At 40.9% G+C, this 21,436-nt stretch overlaps 2 protein-coding genes across 2 annotated transcripts; one reads left to right on the top strand and one right to left on the bottom strand.

Annotated features, from left to right (window-relative positions):
* Nucleotides 1-3,429: 3,429 nt before the first annotated feature.
* Nucleotides 3,430-15,094, top strand: saga (S-antigen; retina and pineal gland (arrestin) a). The gene is made up of 16 exons (XM_026149297.2): nt 3,430-3,601; nt 5,326-5,408; nt 7,386-7,446; nt 7,828-7,872; nt 8,165-8,364; nt 8,849-8,908; nt 8,993-9,060; nt 9,160-9,295; nt 9,489-9,573; nt 9,681-9,753; nt 10,202-10,339; nt 10,424-10,501; nt 10,882-10,896; nt 11,061-11,113; nt 11,640-11,649; nt 14,147-15,094. The coding sequence occupies exons 2-16, from the start codon at nt 5,361-5,363 to the stop codon at nt 14,271-14,273; spliced, it is 1,197 nt and encodes a 398-aa protein (XP_026005082.2). The 5' UTR covers nt 3,430-3,601; nt 5,326-5,360; the 3' UTR covers nt 14,274-15,094.
* Nucleotides 15,095-16,397: 1,303 nt separating this feature from the next.
* On the bottom strand, nt 16,398-20,642 carry LOC113010261 (uncharacterized). Its single transcript, XM_026149256.2, has 4 exons — nt 20,176-20,642; nt 19,887-19,967; nt 19,417-19,497; nt 16,398-19,012 (listed from the first exon to the last, which is right to left on the bottom strand). Exons 1-4 carry the CDS (start codon nt 20,594-20,596, stop codon nt 18,099-18,101), a joined length of 1,497 nt encoding a protein of 498 aa, XP_026005041.2. The 5' UTR covers nt 20,597-20,642; the 3' UTR covers nt 16,398-18,098.
* Between the last annotated feature and the right edge of the window lie 794 nt (nt 20,643-21,436).

Raw genomic sequence — 21,436 nt, 5'->3', positions numbered from 1 at the left:
TTTTTTTAACAGAACTTTATTGAACAAGTGAACACAAAGTGAAAGGTCATTTGAAAAAGACATTTTTCAGCAGTAAACCATAACAGAATATCTCAAATCATAGCAGCACAAACGTTAATTTTACCTGCACAAATCAGCACAAACGTAGCACTAAAAAAGTCGACCATTTTGGTTTGTTTTGGAGCAGTCTGGGGGGATGGTGACCTTTGAATGACCTATAAAATAAAGTTTAATATCTCGGAAACCGTAGCAGCACAAACGCTAATTTTACCTGCACAAATCTGCACAAACGTAGCACTAACCGCTCCGCCTATTTGCCTTTACGTTTCAAGTGGGTGGGGGGTCAGCTTCACTCTGCTTCTCTCTCGCACTTTTTTTCGCTTCACTCTGCACGCGAGCCTTGTGCTTTATGCTGGGCAGAGGGGGGAGGGGCGGTAGTTACACTCAGTAGCACAGGAACAGAGCGGGAGAGAGAGAGAGAAAGAGAGGCAGGGACAACAACATCACATTAGAAAGGTATAGTAATCATCCACAACTATTTTCGGTTGCAGATGATAAAGGATTCAGAAAGTTTATTCATGCAGGCCCATATGACAGAGAATGTGCATGTTCTTTATGTTTTCATATTTTAATTTATATTTAATTGTGTTGTGGTTTGCAGTGTTTTGTGTTGTTTTCACTTTAAATTTGTAAAAGGAAAAAGCTGAAAATTTAAATAGTTAAAAGTTGAAATGTGAATAGTTGATTTTTGTATTATATGATTTATTTATTACATTTTATGTGGAGTGAATAAATAAAAGTATATTTACGGTGGCCCCTAGAGACAAAGCACATACAAACTTCAAATCACGTACGAACTCTGAAGCACATAAAAACTCAAAACACGTAAAAACTCCAAAACACGTACAAAAGACAACAGAAGTGCTCCAGGATGCTGGGCGCAGTGTTGAGCTTTTGTTATCTTGTGGCTACACAAGCCAGCAAGTACCAACGACCGGATTTGGTGTGTGGTAGTAACAGGTAAATGAACTTTTTTTAAAAAATTATTTGAATATATATGAGTGCTTGTGTATAAATACACAAACAATACACACATGCTTTCAATTGTGTAATTTAAGTGATCTAGTAGCTCTGCTTTGGAAGTTCAGTTCATGCTAGAAATGTGTTTTGGTGTTTGTACGTGTTTTGTCTCTAGGGGCCACCGCATATATTTATATATAAACATATATAAATAAAACCACTTTTTTTATGTTAGTAATTCCTTTTGTGCGTAATTCTATATTATTGTTAATAATAAATTAATTAAAGCAACAAAACAACCTGAAGAGCCGGTTCGGAGCCAAAAGAGCCGGCTCTTTTTAGTGAGCCGAACCGAAAGAGCTGGATCTCTAAAAAGAGCCGGAAATCCCATCACTAGTGTCCAAGCATTTTGTCCCCTCCCCCCTTTTTATACCGCGCCCCCTGCAATGGCTCTGCGCCCCCCCTAGGGGGCGGGCCCCACACTTTGGGAAGGTCTGCACTAGACAATGATGCATGTTCAATCATCCAGGGAATCCTGAGGACTCAGATTATGTGTGTTTGTACTTTTTTCTATTTCTGGTTTTATTGTGTCTCTTGAATATTTTGAGTTTCTCTGTGGCGCAGCTCCTTGTAGCAGTTTGAGACCTGAGCCTTTGTGCCAGAGGCTTAAATTATCAATATACATGTAATTATTATGTATAACTCACTGCATACAGAAATATTTTGTCTGGGAAAACTTCTAAAGTATTTGAAATCTGCATATGAAAGAAAAATAAGTGTGTATATGCGTGTGTGTCTGTGTGTATGTGTGTGTTTGTTCACAGGTCTATATATAGGCAGAGTGATGCTGCTGAGCTTTAATCCACTGTTCTGCCTGTCAGCAGGTAAACAGACAGGTGGATTACTGCAGCACTTTCATCATCATTATTACACCGGAGATTACAGCACACACACACACACACACACACACACACACACACACACACACACACACACACACACACACACACACACACACAGTCCCTATCAAAAGTCTGAACGTGTTTCCCTTTTTCTTTTAGTTTCACACTCAAAACCAAAGACTGTGAGATATAATAATTTGTCTCTGAAGAAGGAGTGTAAAGTAAACCCAACCTGAAACGTAGCGAGACAGATTTGATTGTGTTACAAAAAGTGTTACAAAAGTGGAAGAACTTTGATGAATTTGAACTGAAAAGCACTTTATACACATTAGTTTAGCGATAAAGTAAATAAATGAATGGCCTGTTTTAAAAAGCTTGTTCTGTTGTTGTTGTGTGCATGATTTATACCATGTGTTAAACACAGATTTTGGTTTTTGCCTCATTTCTGTCCTCCATAAATCACATGGTTAAAGGAGCATTGGCTTTGTTTAAATGTAAACGTTAACCACTGTCTGCTTATTATATGTCTGATGTCATCGGTCATTTCTGGGTCCGAACACTGAGAGTTAAAAAAGCTCCAATAAAATGTAGGTATAAAAAATAGTGAACAAAATAAGATGCTGACCACCGTGATGCTGAAACTGAGGCTCCTAAATGGAGACACCTTGGCTGAGTCCATCTTTTAAAATGGTAAATGGCCTTTATTTATATAGCGCTTTACTAGTCCCTAAGGACCCCAAAGCGCTTTACATATCCAGTCATCCACCCATTCACACACTGGTGATGGCAGCTACATTGTAGCCACAGCCGCCCTGGGGCGCACTGACAGAGGCGAGGCTGTCGGACACTGGCGCCACCGGGCCCTCTGACCACCACCAGTAGGCAATGGGTGAAGTGTCTTGCCCAAGGACACAACGACCGAGACTGTCCAAGCCGGGGCTCGAACCGGCAACCTTCCAATTACAAGGCAAACTCCCAACTCTTGAGCCACGATCGCCCCACTTTTAGATACAGTCTATGCATTTTTTTTTTACTCAGAAAAAAATCAAGCAAAAATGTTTAAGTGAAGCAAATATGTACAATTAAACCCAAAAGTAATCAATTAACACTTTTAATAAAGGATGTTTATAATAAATCTTATAATACAGATTATTATTTATTATCAGTCATTAACTTATTTTGTTAATGCTCATCCTTATTTTACATCACTTTCAAAACCTTCGACTGCATGAGCTGAAGTGCATAAATACATTTGCCCTGACAGAAATAATTCAGCACCTTAAATGTGTAAACCTGATGAAAGCTGAATGGGTTAAAAGAGATAACGTGAAGTAAAACACAGGCTGAAAGCACGTTTTGTTCCCTGCACCTCCTCACTCTGTCACGTCTGTCGGTCTAATCCAGCCTCGTTGTGCTGACCGAGGATAACCAGCTTCAATCCTCTCAGTCAGCTCATTCACTGAAGTCTGTCTCTGTCTGTCTGTCCATCTGTCTGCGCGTGGAGGTTTGTAGGTGAAGAAAGTGGGAGGGAGGTCCTCAGGGCTGGTCAAAGTTCACCGCTGGGTCACATGATTGGCTGAGAGAAGCTGTGAAGGACAGCAGGCATTTACATATAGAGCCTCGGGGACAGACTCCTGTCTCCTCCTCTGATCCAGCCTCGGCACACCTGCGCACCACAGGTGAGTCCTCTGACACATCCAAGGTGTTCCTGTTTTATATTTACATTTGTAGATCCTGGAGGGTCTTTCAGATTAAACCTGTCAGTACAAAAGGAACAGTTATTAAACTGAGCTGCTAAAGTTTCCTCCAGGAGCCCTGAAAAGGAGCAAAAGCCTGTGATTCCAACAAAGACAGAGAGACAGAGAGACAGAGAGAGCTCTGCTGTGAGAAACTTTAAAGACCAAACCAAAACAACAAAACGTGACACTTTATTTAATATCCTCAAAATTTCCCCTTGTGGGACTAATAAAGGTATCTTATCTATCTTATCTTAAAACAAAAAAAAATTCTTCTGCTTCTGTTTTATTATTCAGTTTTATAAACTAAAATAGACACAATTATCTTCAAAGTTCAGGATCAAAGGTTTCATGTTCAAGCTTAGAAATAAATAAAATACATAATTAAAACTCACTTTATCTGATTATTTGGGTGAAGTTTGTCACTTGGTTTTTTGTCACTTAATTTAAGACAAATATGGTTTTCAGGACTCAAATTAAAAAAAGTTTGTCCCTGAGTTTAAAAAGTAAATGTTTATTCTTCATATTGTAGGATAAATAAAACTAAAATTAAATAAAACTAACTGGGCTACACATGTGACATGTTTTATTTCTAAGCAAAAAATGATTTCTGGGACTTCAGACACATTTATGACTGAGCTTAAGAAACTACAGATTTCTCAAATTGTGGATGTTTTTTTTTTGTTTTTTTTGCTGATTAGTTTTGATGTCATGAGAAATTATTTTGCATTAAAAAATCATCTTATTTCAGTCAGATTTTGGAATACAAATGAGTAGCACTGACACGTGCTCTTTATTCAGTTGTTGTAATTATTGGAAGTACGAAGTTTCTTCGTGGATGCAGACTTCCTCACGTCGCACTGGACCGATTCTGAAGATGTCTGCAGGTGTAGCTTTCACTGAGACGAGGTCACAGACTTCTGAGAAGGTTTTAACAGGATTAACTGAGTTAAGTCTGATCAAACCTCTCGGTTATCTCAGGGTAATTAAATCAGCAAGGAGAAATCGTTTATCCGTGTGGATGGACAAACAAACAAAGAAGTAGATAAATAACACATCGTTAGTGAAAATGTGTCTTTTTGTACATATAATTCCATCCACCCGTCCATCCATGCATCCATCCATCCATCCATCCATCCTCTTCTGCTTTCAGTTCAGGGTGATAGGTGGGGTACACCCTGGTGTCTATCGCAGGGCTTGTGTAAGAATAAATATGTACCTGAATGAACTTACAGTCCACATGTACATTGTGACAAACTGACTCATATTTCTCCCTGATTGACTTCCTGTTTTCTTCCTGTCCAAATCTCTCCTGGTTACACGTTTCTAGCAGTGTCACAGGAACTACTGACTACTTCTATTTTCAATTAGTGAAAATGTTTCTCACTGGCGATTTTTATGGAAACTGGCTTTTTTTTAGTGAAAGATATAACTGAGGTGTGTTTGCTCACATGTGGAGGACAAAGACAATATTTGGTTGGCAAGAAAAGGTTTTACAGATTTTTAGTTCACCATCAACTTGACATTTTGTTATTTTGTTGAGTAAATCAAGAATCAGACAGAATGGAGGTGAAAATATGGAATTTGTTTTCAAACATTCTGAGTTTTTAGACGTTGCTGTGATGTCGCACGCTTTGCCAGTCAAGTTATTCCCTTCTTTCATTCAGGCACCGCGGACCAGCCTCCTTCAGTCTGAACCAAGATGAGCCCCAAAAATGTGATTTTCAAGAAGGTTTGCAAGGACAAGTCGGTGAGCTGGTTGAGTTTTCTCAGTAAAATTAGAACCGTGAGTGTTTTCCTGAAAGGTTTGTCCAGACTGAAAGGAGCTGACAGTCATGTTTATTCATGACTGTCAGCTGAAATGTTGTCATACAACTAAACTGCATTCTCTGATATTTATCAATGAAAAGCTTCATTTTCAAGACTTTTCTTTTTCTTTTGCTTCTTCCTCGTCCTTTTCTTTTCAACTCTGTACATCTACACTTTTGTTTTTGTTTTAGCCACATGACAAAGAGACACATTTACAGAAGCCAGAATCGTCTCATACGCTTGTTTTTGCCATTATAGAATTTCTGTTAAGAGATTTTTAATTTGGGAAACAGGTGGAGGTGAACCTGAATCATTTAAAGGTTGCCTCCCATTTGACCTTAGAACTGAAGAAGCTTCTCGGATGAGAGGTGAAACGTCTTCAAGCAACTTAAAGAAGTCCAGACGCTTTTCTTTGCAAGCTCCTTTGACTAAAGGTTGCCTCATTGCCTCACTGTGAGATCTATCATCAAAGGTTCTCTGAGCCTTAAACCTGTCTGAATGTGTCGTATTGTCAGTGTTAGGCTCGTCACCGGTGACGACCTCAGGGCATTAATCCAAACCCCGATGTTGCAATAAGCCCAACCCTAATAGCTGAGATTCTTAAATCTAACAAAGCAAACAGTTAAAACAAAACTTCAAATGTATAAATAGTAACAAGTCTCAGCTTTGAGGTGAGCGATGGAAGTGGCGAGCAAAGAATTCTTTTTATTGGCTGAAGCCTGGAACCAATCATCAGCAACAAAAGACAAGTGATGTCATTTGTATGTAGTCATGGCTTTATGGTTAAATTGTGGCACAGGCCTAAATCTAACTGCCACAGTGGCATTCTACCACCAGCAGTAATATCCTGTGTAATCACACTACACTGACCAGCACAACGAGGATGTCCCAGTGAAGAAGCAGGCTGTGGTTGGAGTGGAAATATAACTCTTCTGTGTATAGAAGACATCATTTCCGACGCCCTTCTCTCTCTCCAGAGTTTCAATGAAAGTAACTTTAATTCTGTGAAGCAGCTCAGCTCACTGATCCTCTGAAGGTCGACACGACAACGTGAGCTGATTTATGATGGCTTTATTGCAGCGAGGGCTTCGCTCTGTTTATCGAGCACATGTCTGACCTCAGTACAGTCTGTGCTGAGCTCTGTCAGTATAAGATGAGGCCTTCTCCCACAGGCTGGGAACACCTGGATAACAAAAACATCATGCCTGTCAGAAATGCTAACGCTCAGGTGACACTGCTGGAGAGCGCTTTGTCTTTTATGAATTACTAGAAAAGATATGAATCTGAATAAATAATAACAAAGAATGAATTATTCATTATATGTTAACTTCATATTTACCAAAATGCTTCCATTGCTTTAGCGTTTGCAGTTTGTCTGTTTCACATCAGTCTGAATATTATCGAGTTTTTAATGTAAACATTTTTTTCTAAATTTTTTTCATTATTTTCATTTTTAAAACAATATTCTTGTTCAGTTATTCTAAATAAACAACAACAAAACACCAGAAACAATGAATATGTCATCAGCTGGTCAGTCTCATCACACAGTTTCTGCTGAAAGGCTGAATTCACTTTAGAATTATCAGCTGAAAGTTTCTTGACTGATATGTTTCCTCTGACCTCGCCTCTAACTTCTATCGAGTGTGTGGGAGTCCCTCCAACCAGCCCACGTGTACTTTCTGCATTAGTTTGTTCTTCAGGAGGATCAGATATCAGACCTGTTGTGATGCCGACTCGGATTTATTAGTTGAGCTATGTCTCACCTGAGCTGCAGGTGTCTGCACTCAGATCACGGTCATTGTAGACCTCGGTCATTAAGCAAATTGGAGCAGACAAACTGGACAAACTGAGGTGTGTTTAGCATCAGCGGGTGATGCTTCCTGGATGTGGTGTTTCAAGACTTTCTTTCCTCCTTCAGGTTGGAGTCTACATGGGGAAAAGAGACTTTGTGGACCGTGTTGATTCTGTGGAACCACTGGGTGAGTCTGTTGTTTAAATGGGGGAAAAACCTCGACATTGCCTGTGATGTAGCGCGGACCCCAGCACTGATGCTGCAGAGCCTTTGGCTTGTTTGGGGTTTTTCTGTTCAGTTGAATTTTCTGTGTAATTTACTGAACTCAAAGTTGAGAATAGAAACATGACAGCTGGACTTCTGGTAAATCAAACTAATAATCAAACTAAATAACCAGCACAAATTAAAATAAATGGCATTTATATTGTCCAGCTATATTAGCATATGGATTGAAACTTTATTGCATCTATTTATGTCTTTACGTTGCTGTTTGAATATTTTGATCATTCTTTTACATGAAAGTGTAAATTTGTTTTATTGAAAATCTAATTTTTTTTATTACCACTAGATGGCGTCATCCTCGTTGACCCGGAGGCCCTGCAGGGGAGGAAAGGTCTGTACAAAACACCAGAGCTCATTTTATTGGACAGTTTCTTTTGCATTTATGTCCATGGCCACAGCCACACTGGATTAAAAGAGTTACATTTAGATTCATTATTTTAGCTGCAGTTTCCTGATACTCAGCCTGACGGGTCTTTGAAAAGTTGCTTCTCATTGTTTTTTGGTTAAATATGAAAATAACGAAATCGCTGCCTACCTGACTGTTCGAACTCGGATTCAAAGAGATTCCAGTCATATAAATATAAAGGAGATTTTTGAACTGATTTGTCTCTTCTGCCCTCTAGTGTTCGTCACGCTGTCGTGCACCTTCCGCTACGGCAGAGATGACATGGATGTGATGGGAATCGCCTTCCGCAGGGAGCTGTACCTGGCCACCCGGCAGGTGTACCCGCCCCTGCAGGACCGCGAGAAGGGTATCCACACCAGAGTCCAGGCCAAGCTCCTGCGCAAGCTGGGAAACAACTCATACCCGTTCTTCTTCGAGGTGACACTTCAGCGGCACTGCAGACAGGCAGAAACTTCAAATAGAAATAAACTGAAAACAGCCAAAGTCCTGAGTTTAAATCTGCTGAAGTAAGCAGGGAAAAGTACTCAGAGATGGATGAGATGAAGACAAAAAAATCCTTTTAAGCACACAGTGCAACACGGACAGGAACTACAGCCTTAGGAGAAAATCAGATAGACATTCAGGTGCATGCGTGTTGGGTTAAAGTCATGTTTTTGCCAAATCTCAGGTGTGTGGTGAGATTTTGTGGCAGAAAGAATAAGAATAACTGAGACGGCTCGACGTTCTGCTACCTGAGCTGAACGTTAAGGCCCAGTGTGGTGACATCATCACTGTAACCGTTAAGGACAAGTGACTGGTTCATGGATCACAGACAGACGTTAACATGCTGGCACATAAGAGGAAATGATTGGTTCTGTCTCAGTCTCCATAAAGTACATACGTTTGTTTTTCTTCTTTGCAGTTCCCCGATAACCTGCCGTGCTCAGTGGCCCTGCAGCCAGCACCCAGTGATGTCGGAAAGGTAAGATTCAAACTCATGAGTCAGCAGTGATGACACGGATGCCTCACAGGCTGGTGAAGCATTCTCGTCTCTCCTCTTCTGCAGCAATGTGCTGTGGAGTTTGAGATTAAGGCGTTCAGCGCTGAGAGCCAGGACGCCAAAGTACGCAAACGGTGAGTGTCAGCGGGTCCAATCGGACGGTAGGAGCCGGGAACACAGCTGGAAGTGAACAATATCTAATGTGGATGATTTTGTCCTCTTTGGTGCAACAGGAGCACAGTGAAGCTGATGCTCAGGAAGGTGCAGTACGCTCCGGAGGGCGAGGGGATAGCGCCCTCTGTCGAGACCACCAGGGACTTTGTCATGTCGGACAAACCGCTGCACGTCAAGGCCAGTTTGGACAAAGAGGTGGGTCCAAAGTCTGAAGCTTCAGTTGATCAGATACTTCATAGCTTTGGCGTGTTTTTATCTGCTACTCGAACATGAAGGGTTTGGCGGGTTTTCGTTGTTGGTTTCTGTGACTTTTTCAACTAGTTTTTGATCAGTTTCAGGGAATAATCCTGACACTGCTCACGTCCTCCGACCCTGTGTCCTGTTTCAGGTTTACTATCACGGTGAGCCCATCAAAGTTCACGTTAGCGTCACAAACAACTCCAGCAAGAACATCAAGAACATCATCCTCTCCGGTAAACGCGACACTTAAGAGCTCATTTTATTTCTCAGAGGTTCATGTGGAAACACATCAGAGTTGATGTCTTAAACATCATGTCTTTTTGTGTCTTGTCTTTCCCAGTTGACCAGATTGCCAACGTGGTTTTGTACTCCAATGACAGCTATGCCAAATGTGTGGATATCGAGGATTCTGGGTAAAAGTCAGGACACACTGAACTCATCATCTTACCTGTATCGTGCAGTTTATCTTTTTCTCCCAAAAAGAAAAACTGACTTCCACACGAGCAGGTTAATCATTAGATATTGAAATATTATTTTTATCCTTTTATCCTTTTTAGGATAAATTTGAACAAAGTGGACAGAAAATACAGACGCTTCCTTCAGTTGTTTGATCTGAACCATTGCAATCCACTTTTAATCAGAATCGATTCGAATGAACAAGGATCAAATTGTTTATTGTGCTTTTCATCATATTGTTAGACACCGTCAGGTTCATTGTACCTTATAGTTCTGATCTTTTAAAGTAAATTAACAGGACTTCTCAGAATTTTGTAAAAAATGTAACATTAAATTTTGCTGATATTTTAACCTTTTGATTATTTTGTGTGTTTCCTTTAAAGCTTATCTGTTCTTTCTTGTCAGGGACTCGGTGTCTCCTGGAGCGACGCTGCAGAAAGTCTACACGATGCTGCCTCTGCTGGCCAACAACAGGGAGAGGAGGGGCATCGCTCTGGATGGCAAACTGAAGCATGAAGACACCAACCTGGCCTCCTCGAGCATGTGAGCAGTCAGTCAGCTCCAAACGCTGATGCTCAGTTAGGATTTTAAAAAAAAAGATGCTTTCAATCATTTTTTCCGTTTCAGTGTCAAAGACGGCGTGCTGAAGGAGGTTCTGGGGATCATGGTCTCGTACAGAGTCATGGTGAAGCTCATCGTTGGAGGGTCAGTCTCTCCTCTTCATGTGTTTGAAATGTGGCTTCATTTCTTTTAGTATCCTGAAAAGTGTTTTGCATTTCTTTCTGAGGATGAGATAAAAAGCAGGCAGATGATGAGCGGGCAGAGCCAGTGTTGCTCTCATCGTCTATTTGCTTTGATTTTCTTTGATTCGTTGTGGTGCTCACTGCTGCTTAAGAGCTCCAATTTTCTTCATGTTACTCTGATAAATCTGAGCCAACCTGTGACCTGAGTATCCTAAAAATGTGCGTAGAGGAATGAAAAGCACTGAAACTGAATGTACTCGTGTTCAAACGTCCTGTCCTTGTTGTCACTGCATGTAAACGTGTTTCTATTTGCTCTGATCTTTGTCTCCAACACGCTCACAGGATGATGGGCTCGAGGTGAGTTCATGTGTCCTTGTTTTCACTGATAGTTACTACAATGTTCAGTTTCTAGGATCAGCAGTATTGCTCAACATGAGCTGAAGACACTCAGCAAACTGCTGCAGGATGAATCAGACATTAAATGATGAGACAGAAATGTTTGTTCTGCTTTTACTCTGCAGCGAGGTCGGTCTGGAAGTTCCCTTCAAACTGATGCACGCCAAACCAGACGCAGGTAAAACTGCAAATGTCCTCATGTTTACAGCAGCTGTGCACATCTGTACCAAAGTCAAACCAGATCATTATATAGACAATATTATATCAGTATAACACATATGCTTATATACAGTTTTATATGTATTAAAAGAAATTAAGTTGCAAAAAAAAACAGTTAAAGAAATTTTCCAGCGTGAGTAACTCAGCATGAAAGGAAAAGATTTCCTGAATCCTCAGTGGTTCTCAAAGTGGGAGGTAACGCCCTCTGTTGGGTCTTAAAAGAACTGCAGTTTATTTTCATAGTAAACCGATTTCAAGTGAAAACAGATCAAATAAATTGGTCAAGTCTTAAATGTCAACATTAAAGATTTGACTAAGGGGGATATCAGATAACAAAGGGTTTAAATTTAAGGTTTGGTTGGGCCAGATCTGAAACTGGTCCGTGTGAGGTTCAGGAGAGACGCTCAGAGAAAACAAAGTTGTGTTCATTTTGTAGAAATTTGTTCAAACTTCTTTGTTTGTTTTTTCTTTATTGCTGCCATCAGTGAAGGAGAGGTAAATATGCAAAATAATTTCTGTTTATCTGGTCTTGTGTAACTTTGAAACATGTTTTCCATCGACACAGCACTGGTGCGTAATCCACAACATGTCGATAGCTCTGCTGGAAACACTTGCATGAGTACCTACTGCAAGAATATTAACAACTGAAAAAAAGTTAAATTTAAAAAGAATATAAACAACGATTTTATCCCCGTGGAAGACACCCTGAATTGTTCTAGTGATTATGCGCCGTGTTGGTTGGAAGAGACTGAAGCAGTGAACACGATCGAGTCAGAGGCAGCAGATTAGCTGAGGATGAACATCGTCATGCTTATTGTGCCCGATGTTGCTTTTGTTCCTTTATATCCAGGGGCAGGATTGAGTTTCAGGATCTTTATCTCTTCATCAGCATTTTTAAGGGCTTCCTCTCTGCCAGCTCCTGTCCTCATCAGCAGTATCAGCTTCCCTTTGTTTGTTCTTCAGTGTTCGGTGTCTTTGTGTCCTCTTTCCTCCACAGTGTGAGAAATGGCTGAGAGGTCAATCCAGTCTTTTTATTTCCATCTTTTCCTTCACATCAGTCGATCAGATTACCAGAGTGACAGAGCAGATTAAAACCGAAGAAAAGCCCAGATAAGAAAAAGTTCATCAGATTAGAAACAAAAATGGAAAATAATGAGGACTCCAAGTCGAAGACAGCTAACTGAACATCCTCTCTGAGAGAATCTTTTCAATCACATAATGAGGCAGTCACGTCATTTAAGACAAACGGGGCCTCGTTTATCTTCGGTCACGTGATGTTCTGAAGCACGATACGGGCCTCGGCACAGGCTTCGTTTGGACACGCACCTTTGCTTGACAACGACTTCGGGGCTTCAGTGTCAGACGTAACATCACGCTTGGAAACAAAAAGCTAACACAGCTGGTTGGAAGCTCTGTGTGGCCTCCCTGACACGTTTTCTGGTTTATTCATAGCAGAACATGTGAAGAAACTGAAAATACCACCTTAAAGCTCTGTCAGGATGGCAGTAATCTAATACTTTTTACAGTATGTGGTTGGAGGAGGACAAAAACTCCCAAACAAACACTAACAAGTATTTTGTTTTACTGTTAATGTAAAAAAAAAGGTTCATGGTTTTTAAGTTTCCTCCATTGTCACAGCAAACCAGTGATAAAATGTGGACAAGTTTAAAACTGAAAACAAGGTGAAGGTTAGAAAGTTGTACCCACCGAAACTGCCAATCACGCCCTTCATGTTCAAGTTCTCCAAGCTTTTTAACTTTTTTCCTGAAATAATTTCTAATTCTTCTGATTCCCTCAGTGCTGAAGAGATGAAGACTTGGGAAAAATACTGCTAAAAACCATCTCTTTCTCCTTTTTAGGATGAATCTCAGCATGTTTCATTATTGTGGATGAATGGGTTACAGCGTAAAGTGGGAGAAAAATCTTCTTCACACAGTCTAGTATATGTGACTAGATGGTAAAGACAGTAAAGGTTTACTAAGAGTCGTGCTGATGTGGTCTGAGGTCAGACACATCTGGGCTGCGTCAGTTCAGCTGCAGCAGATGTTGTGTGGGCTGTTTGTGGGTCAGATGCCACCTCAAACCTGACATACAGCGATTGTGAGGTGGACCTGGGCTCCATCGGTTAACACAAGGCCAAACGTGACAAAGAAGAAACGGGAAATACATCAAAGTGTTGCTCTGTGGATGCTCAGCTGAAGTCTCAGGCTACGTTCACACTGCAGGCGACTTTTCTGACCCTGTGCGACCCATATCCCATCATGGTGTGACGGCGTGAACGGCACAAATCCGATATTTTCAAATCCGACCTGGGTCACTTTCGTATGTGACACTGAATCCGATACATATCTGATGTTTCAGAAAGCGACTGCTGTTTGATGGTCATGTTGCATTAAATCCGTCTTTTACATCACTGACACAAGACAGACGCCAATTATCAGCCCCGGAGAAGACAAACGAGAAAGCATGGCGGCGTGTTTGCTGGCTCCATACATACCTCTGCACGGAGGCAGCAGCCACTGCTCCAACAAGGCCATTGTTAAAGCACGGGCTCTCTGTTTTTCTGTGTCCTTCTTTCTCTAATGAATCTGTCAAAATTCTGTCGGTTACGACTGTGCAGAAATTGACAGACTGCTGCAACAACACCTACTAACTCTGTAGCCGCTATTTTTCCGTGAACAGAGCGCACTGAGTATGATGTCTTCTTTTGCGCATGCAGGCCGCTTTGAGGGCCGTGAACCGTTCACACTAGAGTACGTTTGCTGTCACATTTTATTTGTAGGGTAAGAAACCAGACAAAATAATTGGATTTAATCAAAAAATCGGAATTGAGCATCAGGACCGGCAGCGTGAACGTAGACTAAGTCTGTAGTTTGTGCTGTCTCGTTTCCCAGCTTTCCCCATCCTGCTCTGTGTCCCTGATGTGATAACTGTAGGGCTGATGTGCTGCTTTAAACACTAACTTTCTCTGAAACGCTGCTGCTGTCTGTAGTGAGCAGGAGGAGGAGATTGTGTTCGAGGAATTCAAGCGCTCCTACCTGAAGGGGATCATCGGCGATGATGACGACGAGGAAGGCAACGTTTCGGGTGGTGACGACATGGCGCCCAAAGAGAAATAGAGGAGAGAGAGTGAAAGAGGGTGAAACAAAGAATGCTGGGAGTTTGAGTTTGTGCTAGAAAAAGATTTAAAGGCGCATACCTGTGGTTGTGCATGTTTAACCTTCAGGTGTATTTTACATCACTGCAGGATGTTTTCATCCATCATCTCTATTTGATCTTCTGCTCGGTCTCCTTCAAGCTCCTGAGGAAACAAATATCTGTTTAGGTTCCAGATTTTGTGCTTTTGTTCATCAGGGCATAGCTGAAAAAACAAACCGGTGACCTAAAGCGAGATAAATGCGGCACAAACCTGCAGTGCTGCAGAATCACTTTGAGTTATTACCTTTGTAACTGCTAGTAAACACGTGGTTTCAGCCAGATTCAGAAATAAATAAATCCAACGTCTAAACCAATAGTCAGAGTCTTTAGACACCAGTGGACTTCAGATGTTAACATCAGATCTGAGGACAGAAAAAAGACTTGGTGACAAATAATTTGAAGCTAGCATCCTGTTAAAATGCAGAACCACAGAAATGATCCTGATATTAAAAGTTTAAAAAATCCTTTAACATTATTTAAAGGTTTGTTGTGTAGTGCTTTTGTTTTTTGGCTCCACTCTTCATGTTCAGATTTAAAGTCATTTCTGTGTCTTTTGAAAACTGCTGCAGACAGTTTCTGTTTTAATGAGGCTGAAACTGATTATAAAGGTGTTTCTGACTTTGAGTTCAGATTTACTGTAGAGACACTGATGTAGAAGGATCAATTCAATCTGGCCCTCAAACCAGACGTGTTTGTGCGACAGTGCACGTTTAAATCTGACAATAAAGCTAATTTATTCATTTCTTTGTTTCTTTGCTCATTTTCTGGTTTAAAGTTCTGAATGGCTGAAATGTGGGCGGGGCAGGAGCCGACGACTGGATCCAGCTGTTGTGTTACTGAGTCTTTATCTTACAATATAAAGTGCCGTGAGGCGACTGTTGTTGTGATTTGGTGCGATAAATAATGAAACTAAATTGAATGAAATGTTAAATAGATGAAGGATGTGGAAAATATGGATTCAGTCTCGGTCCTTCTCACCACTGTACAATAAATATTAAACCTGTTTATTTGTTAGTATATTTAATCAAAGTGTATTTACCTTCATATTAATTTAGCTCAAATATTCAGCTTTTACTTCCTGGTTCTTATGTGTGACGGTCATGTGAGAAACAGAGGACTGATGTGGCATTCTTTAAAAAAGTGCTTTGATATTTTTATTCTGCAGTTTCATCATCATCATCGTTTATATAGCGCTTTAAAAACACACCAAAGTGCTGAACGATAGAAACATAATAGATACCATAAGAATAATAAATACGATAAAATAATAAACATAGCGAAAACAATAAAATATAAGTAAATACAAGTCAGTCAACCACTGAGTCAAAAGCCAGTTAATAAAAATGCGTTTTCTATCTGGATCTAAAAACCAGCCCTGATGTGAAGATTCGGTTTAACATGAATTGTTTTTAAAGCCGTGGAGACTCTTCGTTTATTGTGTCGTTCTCCAAGCCCGTCGATTCCTGCTGAAGTCTTTGCAGATGCATGTTCTAACAACAAATCCTGGTCATCAAATTCAACTAGTGCAGCATTAATTATTACACAATAAAATTCAACGTGGACATTTCACACCCCTGCTGATCCAGTTACTCAGGCTCCCAATTAACATTAAAATATTAGAAATTAAACCTCAGTGATTTCCTTCCAGCTCAGACTCTTCATCAGCAGATCTACATCAGCTCACACTGCACCGGACTCTTAACAGCATTCAAAACAAAACTTTTGTTATTGTGTGAGGTGAGTGTGAGTGTCATGAAATGCACAGCTAAACAAAATGTTGTATTCTTTTTGTAACAATCCATATTTAACAATCACCTTAAGTGAAAAATGATCATCGTTGGAGATTTTTTATTAGCAGATGAATTTGCAGTAAGTGCTGAATCAGAATAAACTGCAGTGTGTTAAAGTTTAGAGTTTGTTGGGAGCAGCCGGGCTCAATGTCTGGTTTTGCTCTGCACACGAGATTCATGTCACAAGTTAATTTTTGGACCAGGGGACCCAGAAAATGTGCTGCTGCTGAAAATAACTCAAACACAAAGTTTAAGTGAAAGTTTTTAATTTCAAACAAAGCCCACGATGCACAGATCGCAACAACCTGAAGCACAAACAGGCGACACGGTGTGGTCGCTGAAAGCACCTCAGAGAAGGTGAACGATGCTTTAACCTGTTACACATGCAACACACTCCGTTTACCGTCTGAATCCAAACACACGTCCAACATCACCTGATGGTGTCGCAGGTTTTACAGATTATACCTTTTACAAAGTGGAAGTTTAATGTTGCGAGACATCAGGCAGTGATAGTTTCACAGGTAGCTTCATTGTACAACCTTTGTTTTAAATCATATAATAAAAAAATAAAACCTTAAAAATAGCGAGAAAAGCCTTTAATCAGTTATCCTACATTCAAAATTAGATTTTCTTCAAAATTAAGAAAACATTAAGAAAATAATGGCACGTGTTCTCACTCTTTATATCTTTTAAAATATTCATGTGTACTGTGGAGATCTGTGGAGATTATGATTCTTTTACTTGATGAACCTGAAGAGAATTTCACTGATTTTGTGGAGAATTTGCCGGCACGTCTCATTGCCGTGTCTTCAGCCTTCTTCATTTCTCGCTGTCTCGTTTGCGTCACAGCTCTGTTCCCGCTCCTTCACTGTAAACCTTTTAAAACCTACATCTCAACAGACCTGTGGTGATGTTATTCCATCGCCTGCAGCTGATCCACGTATTTACATTTTCTATCAAAAATATTAAAACCTCTGCTGCTAAATGAGCTTTCTGATAAAAGGGCGCTCTAACAGTTGATTAGTGCATGATCAAATGCTGGCATATACAAGCCCAGATGCATTTTCACATGAGTGTTGAATCATAGCCACATTTAAAAGGAGGGTATTATGGCTGTTCAATTTTCTTTCTTTTTTCCAATTCCGTGTCAGCTGATCCCAGCGGTCACTGGGTGTGAGGCAGGATACATCCTGGACACGCCTCCAATCTGTCACAGGGAATACACATCCTGTCTTTAAACTGTTGCAATAAGACAGATAACTGAGAGGTTCGTCAAAGTCAGTAAGCACAAATCATTCAAATAGTGATTGAAGATATTTTAGTCGGAACCAGTACTTGAAACCACTAGCATTACCAGTAAAACAGGACTTGATTTTAGGGGGAGTTTATTTTTGTCTCATCTAAGTGTGACATAAGAGACGAGAGATGTTTGCAGTCAGGAGAATGTTTGTTAGACATATGACTTCCAGGTGAAAACCTTTTAAAATTAGTATTCTGCAACATTGTAACGCTTTTTTATTTCATTTGACTTGTTTTTATTGTCCCAGGAAGAGTTGGAATTAAGGTTCACTTAGACATCGTTTGACAATAATTGCCTGGATATGCTAACATGCTAAGTGTTAAACAAATACTTCAAGAAGGATTTTGTGTGTTTATTGTTGGGTTTTTTGCTGGCCTTTCCTTTTATGTGATGCCAGCTTCAACAACCAAACAGAATTAGATTTAACCCAAGAAATAAAACCTGATTTTTTTAATTGAGTAGTAACTACAGTGTGGTACAATGGTCCTACAGTAGAACTTGTATTCAGCATAACTCTGGTAGAAAAACCTATTTTAACAATTGTCATTGCTTCATTGCTAGAATACCCCTCCTTTAAAACTTGCAGTTATAAAATCACTGAGAATTTGATTGGATGCTTGTTGTGCCTCATCTATAACTGTGCAACTGAAAAGAAACTAATTTGGTGGAGTGGTGGTAGGGTCGGGACCATCCCAGCTGTAGCGTCCATGATGTGGCTGTGGGAAGTAGTGATTTCTGCCCAGAGGAAATTCGCAGGAGTCGGGGTGCAGCAGATACCCAGAGAACGTGCTAGTGCTTTCATTATCAGTGTACATGCCATTGGTGGTGGGGTCCTTCACCTGCAGCCAAACCTGGTCTCCCATGTAGAGCTGGAGGACCACCGTGTGGCTTGTGGTGGATGGGACGGTTCCTTCTGTTATTTTAGCCACAGGGTAGAAATTGCGGAACAGGCCGACTTTAAGCGGTTTCACTGCAACTGACAGGTGAAAGGAGAAGACGTAGGTGCCGTTGACGGGGGCTATGTAGATGCCGTTTCGGTTAAGGTGGTTTTGCTGGTTGGTAAGGATGTGTGGGAAAGGAATGGGAAAATTGTGAGCTGGAAATGACTCATTGATACAGGCGGAGAATGCTGACTGGATGGCTGGAGAGCAGGGCCCAGGTGGCCCCATGAGACCCATATCACCCTGGTTGCCTTTTGACCCCATGGTGCCCTGTATACCCTGGGAACCAATATCACCCTTGTCCCCTTTGTCTCCCTTTTGCCCTGGTTTGCCATCAGCACCATTTGTTCCATTTGTGCACTTACACACCCCCTGCTCACCTCGATCACCCTTCTCACCATCGTTACCAGGGTTTCCAGGCAAACCCATGTCACCCCTATCACCTTTTATGCCCCTGGGTCCATCAGGACCCTGCACCCCTGGCAGGCCACGGGCTCCAGCTGGTCCAGGTGGTCCTTGAGTACCAGGTGCACCTGGCACACTCTCGCAGGTGGCAGGGCATATACCAGATTCCCCCTGAGGGCCCGATGCACCAGGGGGTCCCATTGATCCTTGGTCCCCTTTGTCCCCTGGAAACAGCCACAGCATACATCAAGAATACGATCAAGTTTAACACTTTATTTTGCTAAACAATTTCCAACAGTATTTACTCAGGTGGGTTAAATCCTAAAGAATCCCCACATTTCTCTCCATTTTCTGTATGTAGACTGATGAAGCTGGCCAGTTTGCCCAGAATCCATCAGGATCTTTCCAGGATGCACTTTGGAATTAAAATCTTCCACTCAAATCATCTCATTTTTATGCCTGAACCCAAACCTTACCCACCCTGTACTAATGTTAAATCATTAAACCATCATAAAATTACATTCACACAAAGCACTGACAGGTATTATTTCCTGCTTTAATAATATCCATGTATTACCAATCACGCTTTAAATAGGGTGACCTTCTCCATAATGCCATGTAGACCCACCTTTAAATCCCCGATCTCCCTTTGTGCCAGTGAAACCTGCTGCACCTTGCATTCCCTTTTCCCCCATTTCTCCCTTCTGGCCTGTAAACAGAGAAGACAAAGGTGAGTTGATATTTTATTGAGTGAAAAACCAACAATTCTAAGTTTAAGCTTATTAGCTTTTTTGAAAGATACATTTAAAGATGACAACAGGTTAGAGGAACAAAAAAGAAAAAAATGAGATTCAGTTTGTGGTGTTTTAAGGTGGATTTCATTCAGTATCGATAGAAAAGTACGTGAGGAGAAGAAGCATAAATTCAAATCACAGGAAGTCAGTGTCTCATTTTCTTCCCCTCTTAATTTCAGCGTTGCTTTGTGTTGCAACTCGGTTTGATTAGTTCAGTGTGGAAAGTAAAAAAAACACCTTTATGTTAAAGACCCTGATTATTGTAAATGTGCTTCTTCACACACCCCTCTGGTGTGTAACTCACCTTTTATCCCCTGAGAGCCTGTAAACCCTCTGGGACCTGGAAACCCCATCAATCCTCTACTTCCAGCGCTCCCGGGAGGACCTGATCAAAAGTTAAAGACAGGTTACTTTCAATATAATCAGATATTTGAATTTGAATTAAATCACTAAAGAGGAATCATCCTCCAAACCTTGCTGTCTGCCTTGCTTCAAACTTTAAATCCTTGACATTTGTTCAGACATTAATGATTTTCAAGTTTTACATTTTAATCGTTGTTTTTAGTTTGAGGTGCTTTGAGTGATCAGGTTACCTGGAAGACCTCGGTCTCCGCGGTCTCCTTTGGGTCCTACGGTTCCTTTGCAGTATTTACAGATGCAAAAAAATGGAATCTGGTCGGCGGGCGGGGGTACCGGTGCATTTAGCAGCATGTCACAGATTGTTGTGTCAGGCATGGGTGGTAAAGGTGGGTTACTGACCCCAAACATTCTGGGCATGTTGGGACCTTCAGAGTTGTTGCCATAGTGTGGAAATGGGGGTCCTGTTGGAGGCATCATAAGAGGCCCGCTGCGTGCCTCGGGTGGCCACGATGGGATTCCCGTTGGGTGATCAGTCTTCTTAGAAGTCTCATTAAACTGCCTGTCAACTGATTCAGGCCAGTGGTGGGTGTTGGGATCATATGTGGAGCCTTCCTCTTCACTAATGTATTGTCTGGTGTAGTTTTGCACCCACATGGCTGAGCAGAGGGTGGACAAGACAAGCAGTCCGAGCAACCTCGTCAGCATCTGGAGAAGGAAGAAGGAAGAAGATGCATTTGGTACTTAGAGGTCAGAAATGTAAAATCTGTTGTCAAACATCCTGAGAGTGTAAAGATACTAAAACAGGACTGATGTGATCGCATCTCTCCAGCTCTGTCGTGTTCAGTGGATTTCATGTTCAGTAGTAAACAGGCCGTTAAAGTAATTCAGACCCGATGAGATAAAAGTGCACAAAATAGTCTCGTTTTCAAAAAAATATTAAATAAGATTTGCTTCTGAAACTATTTAAACACGACTGCATTAGATTTGAGCTGCGCTGTTCAAAATGGAAGAAATAAATATTCAAGAAATGGAAAACTCTTTGCAAAAGACTTGATAATGAAGAGAACCAGCTGATTGTTAACAGTTTCACAACTGATGATTTCTGTTTTTAGATCAACTAAATAAAATGATGCTGTTGCAAAAAGGCAGCTTTTAAGAGAAGCCAACATTCCAGTGTTGGAGTGTTTAGGTACATGCATGTGTCATCAGCACAGAAACGCTAAGAGACGCTGTGTCTGTGACATTTATGCCCCGAGTGGAGACGAGAAGAGCATGAAATCGATCCCAGAGCTGGCCCCTGTGGCACACCACACAGATATAAAAGCATAAGTGTCCTATGTGACAAACGCTAACAAAAATCTGGACACTCAACACGATGCCCTCACGGACACATCCTGGTCTGTTTCATAAGATCAGTTTTAAATAATCATTCAAGTCCGACAAAAGATTTGTGAACTAAAAACATTAAAATGTTTTAAAAACACAATTTTTACT

This window comes from Astatotilapia calliptera, chromosome 18 (assembly GCF_964374335.1).
Source record: "Astatotilapia calliptera chromosome 18, fAstCal68.1, whole genome shotgun sequence".
Taxonomy (NCBI): Eukaryota; Metazoa; Chordata; class Actinopteri; order Cichliformes; family Cichlidae; genus Astatotilapia; species Astatotilapia calliptera.
This window is presented reverse-complemented; position numbering and strand designations above follow the sequence as displayed.

Bases quoted from the DNA above. Each gene is read 5' to 3' on its own strand.
- saga (XM_026149297.2), top strand. From the start codon at position 5,361: ATGAGCCCCAAAAATGTGATTTTCAAGAAGGTTTGCAAGGACAAGTCG. The intron at 9,574-9,680 runs GTAAACGCGACA...TGTCTTTCCCAG, and splicing joins CAAGAACATCATCCTCTCCG to TTGACCAGATTGCCAACGTG. The intron at 9,754-10,201 runs GTAAAAGTCAGG...CTTTCTTGTCAG, and splicing joins GTGGATATCGAGGATTCTGG to GGACTCGGTGTCTCCTGGAG.
- LOC113010261 (XM_026149256.2), bottom strand. From the start codon at position 20,596: ATGTGGGTGCAAAACTACACCAGACAATACATTAGTGAAGAGGAAGGC. The intron at 19,498-19,886 runs GTGAGTTACACA...CTCTGTTTACAG, and splicing joins AGGCTCTCAGGGGATAAAAG to GCCAGAAGGGAGAAATGGGG. The intron at 19,013-19,416 runs GTGGGTCTACAT...GGCTGTTTCCAG, and splicing joins GGGAGATCGGGGATTTAAAG to GGGACAAAGGGGACCAAGGA.